At 52.5% G+C, this 17,100-nt stretch overlaps 1 protein-coding gene across 4 annotated transcripts in view; it reads left to right on the top strand.

Annotated features, from left to right (window-relative positions):
- Positions 1-16,074, top strand: part of CHKA (choline kinase alpha) — a 59,826-nt gene extending 43,752 nt beyond the window's left edge. For 2 of the 4 annotated variants that reach the window (XM_061407216.1, XM_061407214.1), the window contains 9 exons: positions 1,157-1,270; positions 2,607-2,740; positions 3,099-3,203; positions 4,026-4,084; positions 5,228-5,315; positions 5,725-5,833; positions 8,504-8,610; positions 9,806-9,887; positions 14,966-16,074. In XM_061407216.1, coding sequence (XP_061263200.1) covers positions 1,157-1,270; positions 2,607-2,740; positions 3,099-3,203; positions 4,026-4,084; positions 5,228-5,315; positions 5,725-5,833; positions 8,504-8,610; positions 9,806-9,887; positions 14,966-15,025 — 858 coding nt within the window. In that variant the 3' untranslated portion in view covers positions 15,026-16,074. The remainder of the gene's footprint in view (positions 1-1,156; positions 1,271-2,606; positions 2,741-3,098; positions 3,204-4,025; positions 4,085-5,227; positions 5,316-5,724; positions 5,834-8,503; positions 8,611-9,805; positions 9,888-14,965) is intronic. The other 2 variants (XM_061407215.1, XM_061407213.1) reach the window with 1 other exon arrangement.
- The last annotated feature ends 1,026 nt before the right edge of the window (positions 16,075-17,100 follow it).

The raw sequence follows: 17,100 nt of genomic DNA, 5'->3' as shown, positions 1-17,100 counted from the left end.
GGTGAGTTTGTCCTGTGTATACTTTATTTAAATGAGTATATTTTAAAGAACTGTGTTTTATGTGAACAGTGTTTCTCTGAGATCCTGTCCCCACAGCCCTTTTCTGAACAAGGGGTGACCTGGTGTCACCAGAGAGTGTTTGCAGACCACACCTGCCGCCCCTCCTGACACATCGACCTGGAAGCTCCACCTGCAGAAGCAGCTTTGGAGAACCCGTTGTAGGCCTCCTTCCCACCCGTCCACCCCCACAGATGGACATGCTTAGCTATGGTTTGCTGCTGAAGGGAAGAGGACTAAGGAATGGATTTGAATTGAGAACAAAAGATGGATTTTGAAGGCAGAATGACTCTAGATCCCACTTAGTTATTAGGACTAATGGCAGAATGTAGCAGCATCTGTGACTTGGTGTGTTCTTTCATTTTCAGACAAACGTTAAATGACAGGATTGGGGGTAAAAGCAGAAACCAGAAAGCTTGATTGCTTTATGCTTGGTGTAACCCCAGACAGGGCTTCCTGGGCAGAGGGCCCTTTGCCCATTGACTCTCACTGGGTGCTCTCAACCGAAAAGCAAATCAACCTTCGCCAGGACGGGTGGAACTGTGTGGCCTTTGATGAGATGTCAAGGGTGAGACTAAACTGAAGTGGTAAACTATTGATACTGTTCTGTTTTTGGAACCAGTGACCTAAATTCAACTGGAATTTCGACTCTCATCAATAGAGCATGATGCTCACCAGTGTCCTTGTGTTATTCGTTCACACGTGTCTGGCTCTTTACGACCCCATGGGCTAGAGCCCGCCAGGCTACTTAGTCCATGGAATTCTCCAGGCAAGAATGCTGGAGTGGGTTACCAGTTCTTACTCCAGAGGATCTTCCCAACCCAGGCATTGAACCTGCGTCTCTTGTGTGTCCTACACTGGCAAGGGGGGTTCTTTATCACTGAGCCACTGGGAAGCCCTTGCCAGCACGGATCCTGCGGTTTACCAATCTGTTTCTTCATGTTTAAAGTGGGGGCAATGAGGATCATAACAAGTACAGTATTAATAACCATACCAACAGTAGTAGCCGCAGCGCCCAATCATAGAGTCGCTGTGGGAGTGGGCGAATGGTGCACGTGGCTGGCCTGGTGACCGGCTGGCGTGCCACCATGTGTTTCAGGGCGCCGAGGCCATGGTCCTGGAGAGCGTCATGTTTGCCATTCTCGCCGAGAGGTCGCTGGGGCCGAAGCTCTTTGGCATCTTCCCCCAAGGCCGCCTGGAGCAGTTCATCCCGGTAAGGAGTGTGGGGGCACTGGTCGGGGCTGGGGGCAGGCCCACAGAGGAAGCGGGCTATGTCATCACCATAGGAGCCCGGGCACCATGATCTGAAATAGTAAGAGTGGCCTTACCACAGAAGGAAACAAAAACAGACTTTGTATTGAATTTGCATCAAAACCTCCGTCTTTCCTGCAAAGGTACATTCATCCAGATCAAAACACACAGGCAGACCTTGTTTAACTGAGCTCCACAGATACTGCGTATTTTACGAATTGAAGGTTTGGGGTGGCTGTGCACTGTCAGACAATGGTTAGCATTTTTGAGCAATAAAGTATTTTTTAATTAAGTCGCTGTGGGGCTCTTCGACATAATGTCATTGCCACCTATGCGCTGTAGTGTAGCGTGAGCGTAGCTTTTGTGTGTGCTGGGAGGCGAAAACGTCCACAGGACTCGCTTTGCTGTGGCATCAGTATGGCCGCGGTGGTCTGGGACCGACCCCAGTTTCTCCAGGTACAGCTGTTTGTGGAACCTGGCACTGCATCACCCTCTGAAGCTGCTTGCCTTGGAGCCAAGCCCGGCCACCCTGGTCTCATCTCCCTGGCCCTGGTCATAGAACTACTGCAGGAAGCGGTCCTGACCACACTGCCACGTGTCTTTGCCCTGCAGGGGCGGGGCCACTACCGTTGTCCTCATTGTCTCCCGCTGCCTGCTTCACTGTAGAGCCTCCCCTGCCCCCGTGTGCCCGTCAGATTCCTTCACGTTGCCAGGCCTGGCTCAGATCCTGTTTCCGAGAGTCAGGGCTGTGCTCCCGTTCTCCCTGTGCTGGCCCGTTGTTAGTGTTGCCTTAACATCTGCCAGTGTGCCTCACTTAGAGTCATGTGTGCATAGTCCCCACCCGCATCGGCTGGGTGCCAGGCTGCCCGAGGGCAGGAGTGGGAAACACTTCTGGTGAGCAGCTGCCTTGAGCGCCGCACCTCACGGGGCCAGCTGCGCAGGCAGAAGGGCCGAGCTGGTGGTGGAGCTGGATACGGTCCCATCGTAAACTGCTGGAGACCCAGCGTGTTGAGCCCGGGGAAGAGGCCCCCTTCAGCATGGGGTGGGGTGACCGGAAGGCAAGCCCAGGGGTGCTACGATTGTACGCGGGAAGGACTTTGTCTCCAGAAAGTGGACCTTTGCAGGTGGCTGCCCCTCCCTGAGCAGTGCTGTCTGTGGGCACGGTGCCCTTTCAGGAGGAATTGTTCTCTGGACAAGACTGTGATGCCCCCAAAGACACTCTAGATCTAGGGTCATGTGACCTCACATGTCAAGTTTACCTGGATAAATGCCATCTTTTCACTCCTCTTTTATCTCAGAGCCGGCGATTAGACACTGAAGAATTAAGTTTGCCAGATATTTCTGCAGAAATAGCTGAGAAAATGGCCAGATTTCATGGTATGAAAATGCCATTCAATAAGGAACCAAAATGGCTCTTTGGAACAATGGAAAAGTAAGTGCTCAGCTGCTTGGCTCTCGCGTGGCTCTCCCCGGGGCTCCTAGAGTCTCCGGAGCGGTTCTCAGAAAGGCCCTGAGGGTCAGAGGCCTTTCTCAGTCCACTGGCGCACACACTGTCTGCTGGTACTTACTGTCTCATGAATAAATCATTCTAGCATGTAAAAATCAATTCCTGAACCAAGAAAGAAGAGTGTTTGCAGAAATGCTCCTGAACAGGCTGGGCGAGCAGAAAATCAACTTCCTAGACTCTGGGGTCGGGGGCCCTGAGGATTCTGCATGGTCCCTTTAGTGGGAGCCCCAAGCTAAGGCCATGGTGAACTGAGCCCTGATCTTTTGCTCCCCTCTCTTCCAAGATACCTGAATCAAGTGCTGAGAATTAGGTTTACCGGGGAGTCCAAAGTGAAGCAGCTGCACAGGTTCCTCAGTTACAACCTGCCTTTGGAGCTAGAAAACCTGAGGTGAGTGAGTGCCTCCGTATCCTGCCCTGGCGAGTGCATCTGCCCAGACACGTCAGCGCTCCCGAGTCACTGCGTCTGCTGTCAGTGAACATTGCAAGCATCGTCTCAGGCCTGGTGTCTTACGTTGGGTTGGTGGGATGAGTTTAAACAGGTTAATTCTGCCGTCTTAGTTTTACACGAGCGGCGTCACCTTCCCCTGATGATCCATGAAGGCTTCACGGAGGAAGTAAAACGCCAGAATTCCAGGCCTGGTCACTGACTATGGCAGTAGGTTTTTCCTGAAACAAAAACAAAAAGCAGGAACCCTTGGGACAGGCGGGAGAGTGTCAGCAGATGAGGGATACAGTTGAGCCCAAGCTTGGGCGGGCAGGAGGGCACGGAACAGGAAGCTTAACCAGGTTTCTGAGTAGAGACTACAGGGGTATCCCTAGGCTGCTGGGCATGCAGGGTTCTAGACTCTCACCCATAGCCGAGTATCGGCATTGCCACCTCTCATTTCTCACGAGTTTGAGCATCTGCTGTACCAACATCAGGAATGGCTCTGAGCTATTATGACCAAGACATCCTGCAGGGAGCTTCTCTTTTGTTAGGAGAGAGAGGAGACAAGTAAATAAAATAATGTCAGGTTGTGATGAGAGCTTGAAGGAAACCAGAGGTCCAAACAGACCCAACACAGGGCTCTGCTCAGGCTCCGTGGTCAGAGAGCTCCAAGGGGGAGGCCCCCACCCCACCCCACCCCAGGCCGGGGGTGTGTGCTCAGAGACCCTGCCAGGGGAGGGAGCTGCAGGTCTGAGAAGTAACCGCAGAACCTTCCTCTCTCAGGTCATTGCTTGAATCCACTCCATCTCCCGTCGTGTTCTGTCACAATGACTGTCAGGAAGGTAAGGAACGCTGCCCGTGATGCAGAACCTGGGCCCTGTGTGTCTGCTTAGAAGGGTCCCTCCAGTGTGTGTGTGGTAACCACCAGGGGCCCCTGAGGTGGGGGTGAGATACATGGATGTATGGCCCAGCCGTGCACGTGTGTTGTGCGACTATTAAAATAATGAGGTTGAGTTCTATACAGACCAACAGAGAAATCTCTGGGACACATTTAGCAGGAAGAGCAAGTTTTAGAAAGATGTGTAAGATGATCCTATTTCCGTAAGGAAAAAATTCTGAGAAGATCCACTAAACCGAGATCTGGGATCGACAAAGTTACATATTTGTGCAGTGTTTAACTCCTTTTGGTCAACGTGTGACCTTGTTGATCTGAAGAAGCGTTAAAGAGCAAGGTGGCCTCCTCAACCAGCCCGGGGGCCCTGGCCTCTGCACCTTGCGTGCACTGCGCTGGCCAGAGCCCCTGCTCTCTCAGCGCCGGTTCAGGTGCTTCTAATGACTGTGGGTTTCTCCGCTTTAAAAAACTGCAGGGACTTATCTGGTGGTCCAGTGGCTAAGGCTCCACACCCCCGATGCAGGGGGCCCAGGTTCGGTCCCTGGTCAGAGAGCCAGATCCAGGTGCTGCAACTAAGACACAATATAGTCAAAGAAATAAATTTATTTTTTAAAAATATTACATTTTTTTAAAAATTGCAATGCCAGGTACAGCTGACTGTAACCAAACTTCACTCAATGTCATTTCAAACTGAGACAGTTTCCTCTGAGGCCCCATCTGGTGGGCTTCCCTCCCCAACACTGCCGTGGCACCTGGCTTTGCCATGCTGTCCTCATCCTGATCCTCGCAGGACACCTGGCTGAGGTCCACTCTTGGGCCCTTTCCAGGCTCTTCAAGTTGTTTTTAATTTTGAGAACAGCCCCTGGTGAAGACTTGTAATCAATAAGATGTCAATTTGAGCCAGAATACCTTTTACTAATTAGCTGATGATTGCTGGACAAGTCAGATCAAGTAGGGTGTGGGCAAGGCAGCCTCACGTGTAGGATGCCTTGAGCGAATCAGAACCACTCTTGGCCCAGCTCTTGGAGGACCTGTGTCTTCAGTGACGGAACATGCCCAGAGTAAAGGTCATGTCATCCAAACCCTTTTGCAGGTAACATCTTATTGCTGGATGGCAGGGAGAATTCGGAAAAACAGAAACTCATGCTCATCGACTTTGAATACAGCAGTTACAACTATAGGTAATGTCAAATGTTTTTATTTCTGTGAGCATTTTAATACGTGTATGAAACAGTTGAAGGAGACCTTGGGTCACGGTACCACCCTGAGCTGCAAGTTTCCTCGGTGGGGCCTGGCGCTTTCTGTCCCAGCGGGTGAGATGGGCACCTACCCTGTTCTCAGTCGAGCTAGTGAGGAGCAGCCCCGGGCTCCTCAGAGTCCAGAGCTTGGCCTGACATGGGCTCCTCAGAGCGCTGACCGCAGGAGGGCTCCGAGCAGTCGCTCCGGATGGTGGGCCCGGGCGCCGTGGTCACTGGTGCTGCCCAGTTGGCGGTCCTATCACTGACACAGTCGTGTTCTTGGGACCCCCGGGTCTGGGGAGCGCTCGTGGCAGGCCTGCTGCCTCATTGTCTGCCTCTCTCTCTTTTTCAGGGGATTCGACATTGGGAATCATTTCTGTGAATGGATGTATGATTATAATTATGAAAAGTACCCTTTTTTCAGAGCAAACATCCTGAAGTACCCCACCAGGAAACAACAGGTAGGAGCCTCATGAGTGCACACTTGCTGAGAAGTGAGTGACTCCTACATACATTGGTTTGCCCAGTTAGAGTTGACTACAGCTCCACTTCTAAAGATGCTTGTTTTGGTTAAGCAGGTTCTTTTGCTTTAAAATGTTGTGTCAAGATACAGACAGTATTGGAATCCAGCCTTTAAAGTCCTTTGCCAAAGGTGGCCTGTAGCTAGTCAGAGACGATCACAGCCTCCTTGGTAACTCCTTCCAGTTTTCCTGCCCTGCCCTCTGGCCTTTTGGGTCACTGACTTTCCTCTGTGTTTCACTTTGTGCAGACAGTGGTGGTCTTGGGGGCACTGGCTCAGCAGCTGTTGGAGCACCCACAGCCCCTTTTCCTGTCCTGGAGGAGAGGAGTCCACTGACTAGAGTCAGTCCTGTGGGACTCCTCCGGGGAGGCTCTCTGTTCCATTTGTCAGCCATGGCCCAAGCCTTGGGTTGAGGATGAGTAGGTTGCAATGTGGAAGCAAGCAGGCTGGGCAGAAGGGACACCACCCCCGACTCACCCAGCCTTGCAGGGCCTTAGCTGTGTCTGTGCTGGGCAGCCCTGCTTTAGGTCAGCCTTCTCCCAGGAGCTCTGCCTGATCAGAGCATTGCCCAGGGGCTGGGGGTGAAGACACAGCTGGTCAGTCGCTGTGGTAGCTCACTCAGGAGAGGTCTCTTGAGTGCCCGCCTGAGCTGGGCACAGGCAGTGTATCCAGCAGGTGCCCATGCTCAGGGCAGCCGTTGAAACGCAGACCTGCTGTGCAGCCAGAGCTGCCTGCTCCGCTCTGGCCACATTTCAGGCCGACCTCATGACCTTGCATATGTCCAAAGTGACTGGGATGGTTTGGAACCTCAGGGTCATGCTATGTGGGCAGGAAGGCTGGTGAGCCCGGGGAGGAGAGCACACAGCAGGCTTCAGGTTGCTGCTGCGACACTGGGCAGGCATCTCCAGAGAGGGGGCTCTCCAACCAGTAAGGGGAGATTTTCAGTAAGAAGGATTTCATTCTAGTGGAGGCAGAGCTGTGTGACTACCCTCACTGCACAGCAGTGGAAATATAAGGAAGTGCCATTTCTGTTTTTTGAGAGGTTTTAACAATCCCATACAGTGTCTGTCTTGATCACCTACCCTGTCACCATCTCCTGAGGTCATCTCATGCTTTTCTCTCTTTAATGCATTGAGGTGTTTTAAAATGTTAAACGTTACTGGAATTCCTAAAATAAATTATTTCAGTGAATTACATTATTTTGTGACGCTTGGTTGGATCTAGTTAGGCAGTTTATTTTTGCAGTTTTTCATATATGGAACAGGACTTTAATGTTCATTTAAAAAATTATTCATACCTGCTTTTGGAATAAAAAATTATGCTAGTTTACAAAATGAGTGTCCCCTTTTTATTTTCTGGAGCAAATTTTTATAAGATGGTGCTGTTTGAAAGTTTGGCAAACTTTGCCCGTAAAACCATCTGGGCCTAGAACTTTTTTGGGAGGGAGTGCCGCTAATTAACACTTTGTTAGGGTTTCAGTCTCTTCAGATTTTCTATCTTCATTTGCTACCTTCAGCATTTAGAGTCTCCCAGAAATTAACCACCTAGGGTGGTGGTTCTAGCATGGGTTTTAAAAACTAATAGGCCTGGATTTGAATCCCAGGTCTGCCTCTGCTGGTTGTAACCTACTGTTTCCATGCTTCAGTTTCCTCATCTGTGGAAATCACTGTGTCATGGGAGTGAGTTACTGTGCAGGAACGATGCTCAGCTTGGTGCCTGCCACACAGAGTTTAATAGGTGTCTCTTGTACCAAGCTTACTGCAGAGTCCACGGCCCCCTGCCTGGAGCGTGCTAGAACGTGAAGGATGCTTTCCGGTAGAGGAGGGGCAGAGTGTGGGAAGCCGATTTCAGAGCAGCAGGATGAAAGAGGGGCAGGTTGGGGAGGGAGAGGTACTGGTTACTTCCAGCCAGGTAACCAGTTAGCAGGGGTTCCTACCTGGAAGAAACACTGATGGCTGTTTCCTTCTTCACAAAAGCAAACATGCAGTGGTTGGCCATGTTCTGTTGCCTTTTGATACAGTATGAAATAGTGAGGCACAGGGACTCTCAGAGATCCTAATTCACACGCAGACTCATGGTGGCGCCTGGCAGAACGTCAGGGTAAACCGTGTCTTTTCTGGACTGGAATGAGATGCTGCTAGTGCATGGACAGGAGTGTACAGTCAAGGCATCTGAGAGGTGGGAAAAGGCCCCTTCTCAACGCCCGGGCCAGCTCCTGCCCTGAGGGAGTATTTACTGGTGAAGGTCAGGGTGCCCTGGCACCTCAAGCCCATGCCACATGCTGTGCCATCCAGAAGGCTGGCCCTGCTTTGTGGGCAGACAGTGGGAGACAGGAGTGTGGGTGAGAGGAGAAGAGCGACTCTGCCTGAACAACCCTCTGCAGAAGTAGTAGCAGTCTCGGTGACAGTGTGGCCTGGAGAGTCCTTTCGTTCTCTGTCGCCCTGGCACCCTGGCAGGGTGGGCAAACTCCCCGGATCCCTGCCCCTGAGCAGAGGAGTGTGTGGGCTTCTCTGACATTTGGAAGAGTCACGTGAGGTGTGCGCTTAGTGACAACTTTGATATCATCTATTTTTAACAATCATTGATCCTAACCTAATTACTTTTTTTAAAGCTCCATTTTATTTCCAATTACTTGGCTGCATTCCAAAATGAATTTGAAAACCTCAGTAACGAAGAAAAGTCTGTTATAGAAGAAGAAATGCTGCTTGAAGTCAATAGGTAACTTTTCCTTTGTTGATCTGTTATGATAGCTTCCTTCTTCAAGGTGTGCACTTGGGATGCTTCCTTGCAAATAAAAGTATTTCAGGAGCTTCCTCATAACCCTACATCTCTGGGTCTTGTAGTTTGCAAAAGAAAAGAAACGAGAACATTTGGTTATGGCCATCATGGCTGAGTGTGTTAGGATCCTTCAGCTCTCAGCACACAGCAAGTTAGGTGAGGGGTCTGTGCACAGGGTCAGCACATGGAGGTGGCGTTTCTGACCGTCATCTCCGCCGCAGACTCTGCTGCCCAGCCCCTGCCACCGGGGCCCGTGCCCTCCTGTCACTCGTGCTCCTGGAGTGGGGATTCCATCAGGTAATACGAGGAAATACCTGAATGTCTGTGTCCCCGGCAGCTCTCGAAGCAAGGCTGAGAAACCCCCAGATTCCACAGAGGTGTAGAGTACAGCGTGTTCACCCTCTCTCATCTCTTTAGTGGAGAGGCCCGAGTTACCCCTCGCCTCTGGGCTCTCCAGTGAGATTCCGGGGTACCAGGGACGTCTGGAGTCCCTGTGACCCCCCTCCCTCGGCACAGAGCCCCGTCCTCGCGGGCCTCAGAAGTATCCACACTCCTCTCTCTGAGCTGCGGCCACGCTGGCGGCCCCTCAGCAACTCCAGCGGCAGAGAGCTTCCCTCTCTGGTTCCTGAACGGATGGAAATAGGAAAGGGGCATGGAGGAGAGGCCCAGACAGAATGGTGGTGCCAGGGGATCTAGCGGGTCAGGGGCGAAGAGCAGCAGAAGCCCCGAAGTCCTCGTTCCCCAGTGAGAGCTCGTCTTCATTGTTGGAGGAGAGTATGGGTTTGCAGTGGCGGGAGGCAGGGCACAGCCTAGAGGTGGGACTTGGCCGCACCTCCCCCCAGTCTGCTTCCCATGTGCAGAGGTTTCATTCCCCATGTGACCCCTGTTTCACCAGCACGGCTGCCAGGGCCCCTGCTTGAGTCCCGTGAGTGTCAGCTTGTGTACCCGGGATAGGCTGTCGGGTCTTCACCCCCGCGGGGCCCGCCGGCTGGGGGCGGGGCCGCCGGCTGGGGGCTGGGCCGCCGTCTCTGGGGCACGTTGTCCCCTGCACCGGCGAGTCAGAGAGCCGCTGGGCAGCGAGTGGCATCCCGTCCTGGGCGCCGTCTCACTGCGCATCCTGCTGCTGTCTTTACAGGTTTGCCCTCGCGTCCCATTTCTTCTGGGGACTCTGGTCAATCGTTCAGGCCAAGATTTCCTCCATTGAATTTGGGTACATGGTATGTGCTGCGGCGGGTTTTCTCTTCTACTCCCAGGGGAAATGGCCTCCTTGTACCCGAGCGCCTGGCAGTAAATGGCTCTTCCTTCCAGAGGGTCACTGTCCCCCTCCGCGTTCCTGCGCCAGGTGACCAGCACCGGGACGGTGGGCTCCCCCCGCCGCACAGTGGAAGTCACTGTCGTGGGTGCTGAGTCTGCCACTGGGAGCTGCCCCCTGCCCGCTTCAGGGGAGTGCCGTGTGGCCCTGTGACTGACATCACATGTAGAAATCCGGACCCTTAAGACCCATCCCTGATCTCAGTCCCCCTGACACACAGGACACTAAGCGATCGGGGAGGGGCCTGCGCCCCCCACGCCGTAGTTTATTCGTCTGTCCCCACCCCATCCTCCGGCCTGCAGGGCCCGGCCTAAGAGCTGGAAGCTGGTGCTGAACGAATGAGACCCCTTTTTGCAGCAAGTTTGTACCATACTAGGCTGTCTTTTTATTCTAACCTGAGAACTGTCCTTGGCACAGACTCTGCGTTAACTCCGCTCCGTAGTGCGTGGTGGGGGGCGTCCTGGGCACAGGTGCTCCCAAGTGCAGCGAGCACCTGGCTTTGGGACTTGTGGTGGGAAACAGCTGGGTCCCTTTGTCCTTAGTCCACCGTGAGGATGGTTTCTGCTGCTGGGCAGAAGGCTTTGGTAAAGCACAGACACTCGTAGACAAGAGAACATTCAGGTTTTTTAAAGTGGATTTGGAATCATGACCAGATGTTACTGTAAGACCGAGTGGACTTTAGATCAGGACTACCGAAGACAGAGAAAGGGGTCACATCCTAGAACAGGCATCACATCACCCACGGGACACAGAGGTCCTGAGTGTGTGTGCCCCTGTATTCTTCAAGAGACACAGGGCAGGGGCTTTCCTGCCGGTGCAGTGGTTAGGACTCCACGCTTCCACCACAGGGGGCGTGGGTTCGGTCCCTGGTCAGGGAACTAGGATCTCAGTGCCTCACAGCATGGCCAAAACGAAAGACATAGAGCAGAAACTGACAAAGCCGAGAGAGGGGCGCCTTCACCTGGTAGCCTCGTAGACTGCACACCCGGCGGTAGCAGGTGGAGCCAGGAAGCCCTGCCGCAGGGGAGTCTGTCACCTGAACGTCACCCTGCCAGCTCGACCTGACGAACATGTGCGGGGCCCCAGCAGCTGCGGGATGTACATCCTTTTCAGAGAGTAGGGAGCCTTCATCAGGATAGGCCAGGGGCTGGGCTGTGAGACAGCCCTCAGATTTGCTGCAGAGTAAGTTCTCTGAACACAGTGCAATTTAATTGGAAATCACCAACCACCACAAAAATATCTGGAAAATTCTCAATTTGGAAATTAACTGTATACTTCTAAATAAACCCTGGGTCAAAGGAGAAATTAAAAGGACAATTAGAAAACATTTTGAGTTATAATGGAAACGCCATTAGGCAGCAGAGGATGAGATGGTTGGATGGCATCACCAACTCAATGGACATGAATCTGAGCAAACTCTGGGAGGTAGCGAAGGACAGGGAAGCCTGGCAGTGCTGCAGTCCATGGAGTTGCAGAGGACATGGCTTAGCAACTGAACAAGAGTGGAAACACAACATCCTAGAATTTGTGGGATGCAGCTAAAACAATGTTTGGAATCTTTTGGTTTTGTAGCCTAAACATTTGTACTGGGTAAGAAGAAAGTTCTCAAACTAGTAACATAAGCTTCTACCTTGAGAAGCTAGAAAGTGAAAAACCAAGTAAACCCAGAGTAAATAGAAGTAGAGTAAAGGTAAGAGCAGAAATCATTGAAATGTAAAATACTAAAAATAGGGAAAAAATCAATGATACCACAAAAGTACTTATGAATATCTGGCTATACTGAGCAAGAAAGATAAGGCAGACATTACCAAAACCAAGTACAGAGAGAGGCCACCATCACAAAGTCGGTGGATGTTAAAGTGGAAGAGTGAGAAACAACTCTCCGGATCCGACAACTCGCTTGAACATGCCAATTTCTCGGAAGATACACATGGCCAAAACTGACATCAAACTGATGATCAAAAACCTGTAGACTAAACTTCAGGTCCTGGGGAATATTATCAAACATTTAAGGAAGAAATAACAGTCTCACAGAAACGTTTAGAAAATCAAGGGGGAGGGATCATTTCTCAGCTCATTTGACGAGGCTGGCGTGATCCTGACACCAAAACTAGACATTTCAAGAAGACTGCACGTCAGTGCCCTTCATGGACATCACACAAAAGCCGTTTCCAAAGTACTGGCAAAAGTAAATGCAATACATATAAAAGGATAATTATTTTATGACCAAGTGGCATTTATCCCTGAAATGCAAGACCTAACATCGACATTTGAGAAACCCATTAGTGTAATTCACCATATTAACAGAATAAAGGAGAAAAACCATGCAGTCATCTCAGTGAATGCGGGAAAAGTGTTTGACAGAATTCAATCATTTGGAACACCTGTTCACAACAGAAAGTCTCAGCAAACTAGTAACGGAGAACTTCCTCAGCCAGGTAAAGGGCTTTATGGGAGCCCACAGGGGGCCGTGATAATCGACGGTAAAGGACCAGGCATTCCTCCCACACGTGCCCCAAGTGGAAAACAGCCAGGGTGTGTGTGCTGAGTTCTCGCCAGTACAGGAAGGTGAAAAAAGAAAACTGCCTTTATTTTATAGGTGACATGATTGTGTACATGGAAAAATAGAAGAGTCAAGAGAAAAACTGTTTACTGAGTTTATCAAGGCCATAGGACACAAGGTCAATATACAAAAGCCAACTGCATTCTGATGTGCTGGAAACAGTTTGTAAAAAAATTTAATAGTTTGGCGTAAAAAATGTGAAATACTTAAAATAACATGCATGATCTGTACACTGACAATTATAGAGAGATACCACAGGTATGGATTTAGAAGACTTAAAATGTTCATTCTCTCCAAACCAATCTATGTCTCCATGACACCATCGAAACCCCACAGGCTTTTCATAGACATTGACAAGCTGATTCTAAAACTTACTTGAAAGTGCAAAGGCCCTGGAATAACTAAAACACCAAAATTATAGAACAGAGTTGGAAGACATGCTACCTGATTTCAGAGTTTACCAAGCGCAGTAATTAAGACCATGTGGTGTTGGCATAGGTGAAGTGAGGTCGCTCAGTCTTTGCAACTGACTCTGTCCGACTCTTTGTGACCCCATGGACTGTAGCCTACCAGGCTTCTCCGTCCATGGGATTCTCTAGGCGAGAATACTGGAGTGGGCTACCATTTCCTTCTCCAGGGGATCTTCCCGACCCAGGATCAAACCCGGGTCTCCCGCATTGGAGGCAGATGCTTTAACCCCTGAGCCACCAGGGAAGCCCAGTTGGTGTAAAGACATTCATAAATCAGATGGAACAGAATCGAGTTCCCAGAAATGGACTCCTACACATACAGGCAACGGGTATTCCCCAGAAAGGCCATGATAGGTCATTGCAGGAAGGGTTAGATTTTCCAAATATGACATGGCAACAACTGAATAAGCCATACGGAAAAAAGATAATGAACTTCAAACTTGTACCATACACAAAAATTGACTTGAAACAGATAATAAACCTAAATGGAAAAGCTGAAATGGGAGAAAAGCTTCATGACTGTGGCAAAGATTTTCTGAGGTTACATACAGCACTCACCATCAAAGAAAAAAGATAACAACAGATTGGACTGAATAAAAATATACAACTTTTTGTTTTTTGAAAGACACCATTAAAATGAAAAGCCAAGCCACAGACTGGGAGAAAATACTGCAAATTTACATCTGACAAAGACTTGTGTTTAGAATGTCTAAAGAACTCATAACTCAGCAAGAAACCAAACAACTTACTTTATGAAAGGATAGATTTGAACACAATGCAGAAGATAAATGACCAGTAAGCATCTGTTCATCTGCCGATGTAGTCATGAAAGAAATGCCAGTTAAAGCCCAGAGAGATGCCCTGCACACCCATGTCAGTGGGTAGAACTTAAACCAACAATGTTGAATGTTGGTGAGAAGGTGATGTCACATGCACTGCAGGGGGTACTGCAAGAGGGGGTGACCAGCATAGAAAACAGTTGCCTCTCATATAAAGTAACATACACACTTAACCATACAGCCCAGCAGTCCCTCTCTTTGGTGTTGATCCAAGAGAAATGAAAGCCTGTTTCCACACCAAGACCTGAACTCTCATGCTCCGATAGCCCCAGACTGGAAGCATCCCACGTGCCCAACATCAGACGAGTGTGACCACACTGCACTGGGGCCGTGTCACAGAGAACTACTCCACACCAAACGGACGAACACCGCCCTCCCCGGCCGCGCACAAGTGTCCCTGACCCCAGAGGGGCCCGATCCGATGATTCTGTTCACGGGGAAGCGTTCTGTCGCGGTCTGGAGGGCTTGACCGCGGAGGCCCCGGAGAGCTCGAAGGGTGACGGCGGTGCTGGTGGTAGGCAGACTGCATGCTTCAGCCAACACTGCACGTTTCAGATGAGTTAGTTTGTGTTGGTTTATAAATTCTCCCTCAGTGTTCGGTTTTCTTAAGGTGACGCTATAGTCTTGGCGGCTGGCACGGCAGACTTCTCAATTTGGAGTGGTCCTTCAGAAACTGCCCACACTGATGGATGGACGGGGGCGCAGACCCGGGGCAGGGGGCTGGCCAGGCGTGCTCACTCCCTCCCGGTGTCCTTTTACTAAGTGTGCAGCAGTGACCCCAGCACACAGCTGGCGCGCGCACACACACACACACACACCCGTCTTCCACCTTGGTGCCACACTTGCTGACGCCCAAGGGCCTTGGGCTTGGAAAGAGGAGCCTGTTGCGGCTGTCAGCCTGTCTGTAGCATTCGAGGTGAATGAGTCGGTGCACCATGGCAGCGCCTGGTCCATAGACGGACGTCCCGCATCCTGTCCGGGTCGGCAGGGCCGGGCAGCAGGGCTGCCAGCGGGGAGGACGGCCCAGGGGCAGCACTGGACGGAGCGGCTCCGCTCTGTGCCCGGGGCAGGCGGGACCCTTGGTGAGGCCGCTCTTGCTTGTGTCTCCTAGGAGTACGCCCAAGCCAGGTTTGATGCCTACTTCGACCAGAAGAGGAAGCTCGGGGTGTGACCATGTGCGGCCTTCCTGCCTGCATCCCTGGATGGCGTGGGGGCGGCCGAGTCCGCGTCCCCTCTGTGCTCCGACTACTGTACCCACGGCCGGAAGGCTCAGACGTCTCGCCGCCCAACACAGACGTGTATGATACAAAAGACTGTATTAAAATTGAGTAACATTTATTTCTTATCTCGTTTACGACCTCACTAGGACTGACCTGAGATCGGGAAGCAGAATCATAGTACACTAGTGCAATATTGCGGTATCTCAGACCCTCTCACCTAGAGAAGGCGTTTCTGTCGCAGTCGGACGTGGCGCCCGCAGCGTCACTCCAGGTGCCTTTTGTGGTGAATGTTGATCTTTATGTGATGTGAACGGCCACGCTGGTGGACAGCGCTGAGCGGGCTCTGTGACAGGCGTGCAGACGCTGCCCGCTCCCGAGGGGGCGGTGACACTGTGACCATGCTCCTTGGCTTGACCGCCCCCGACGGCACGGGGCCTGGGAGGAACACAGCTACCTGCTTCCTGTCGTCCGAACTTCCCTCCGCCGGTGAATCTCACCCCAACGGGATGTGCCCCGCCCCGTGCCCTCTAACAAAGTGCTTTATTAACCCTGGCTTCGGGGCAGGCAGCAGGCCATGGCCACCGAGGGCCACTTGGACACACCTGCCCCCCCACCTGCTCTCTGCCCCCGCTCCTGCCCCCCTGCTCAGCCTGGAGCTGGGGCTGCTCCGGCAGGGCCGGTCCCCCGCTCCCAGGCCTGGTCCTGCCCCGTGCCCTCAGAAGCCTCCTGCCGCCCCTGGTGCTGGGGCCTCAGTGTGCCCACGCCCGCTGCCCACTCGTGTGGTCATCGCGCGGCCATCCCAGTGGGAGACCTCAGCCCGTGCGTGGAGTCTGGGGGTGTGGATAGAGTATAGCTGTGAAGTCCATGTATATTAAATGTCCTTTGGGATAAATCATTTTGTTTTTTACTCTGAACTCTATTTGAATTGTTTTTTTGTGCATACATTCCTGCTACCACAAAGACTGTACCATACAAACAATAAAAAGTATAAAAGCCTGTCTCCGCTGTCTCCCTGGGATGTGTCCTGAGTCTCTGGGGGCGCGGCTGCTCCTGATGCGGCAGGATGGGCGGGACGGCGGGGTGACCGGGAGGGGAAGAGTGGCTGGGCCGGTGGAGGGAGACCACCGCCCGTCCTTCCAGACGTCTGGAGCACAGCCAGGAGGGGGTCTCGATGCCGTGCCCTCTGTGCGAGGTCTCGGAACACAGCCCCCAGCTGCTGCCTGTGCCCACGAGGCCGTCTGCCTTAGACCCCAGGGTTCTGCTGGGCGGTGCCCTGCAGGGTCAGGTCAGCTCCGAAGTCACGGCCAGGGTGGCAGCTCTCCTTCCAGCCCCACCCTCGCCCTGTCATCCCGGGTAGCATTCCTGTCTTCCCATGTCCTCAGTGTCCTGGGCAGACCACACACTCGCCCCCCTGCCCCATCCCTGCGTCTCCTGAGGGTGACCTCCAGCCCCAGGTGCCCCTCCGCCCCATCCCTACGTGTCTCCTAAGGGTGATCTCCAGCCCCAGGGTGCCCGCCCCCACAGCCCTGTGCGTGCTAGTCCCACAGTGCCCAGTGCTCTCAGCCAAGCTGCCAGCTGTCCGTGCAGCCAGCCTCTCCCCGAGCTCACATCTCCCTCCCCACAAACATGCCAGCTCTCGGCGCTGAGCACCTGCCCCACCTGTGAGCACTCAGCTCTGCTCCCCAGGAAGGTGAGGCTCGGAGTCCTGGGCTTGGTCCAGGTCCTGAGACACCTGCTGCCCTCTGTTCCTAACCAGAAGCTGCTCTTTCTTGGATCCAACTCTCTGCCAGGCCTGTGGGCTGCAGCCCAGTGTCAGGGGGCCCAGAGCTGGGGCAGCCCTGGACTCTGGAGGGACAGGCTCCTCCTCCCAGCAGCTGGCCAGATGGAGCCACAGTGGTGGGGCCTCCTCCCAACTCGCTGTGCCCAGGGCATCTCTGCCTTCAAGGCAGCCTTTGTTCCTGGGGCCTGCAGCCGGAAGAACTGCTTGGCAGCTCCTGGGCAGGAGACTGTGAGGCCGCTGGCAAGC

Source organism: Bos javanicus, chromosome 29, assembly GCF_032452875.1.
Source record: "Bos javanicus breed banteng chromosome 29, ARS-OSU_banteng_1.0, whole genome shotgun sequence".
NCBI lineage: Eukaryota > Metazoa > Chordata > Mammalia > Artiodactyla > Bovidae > Bos > Bos javanicus.
Note: the sequence above shows the minus strand (reverse complement) of the source record. Positions and strands in the feature narration are given on the sequence as shown.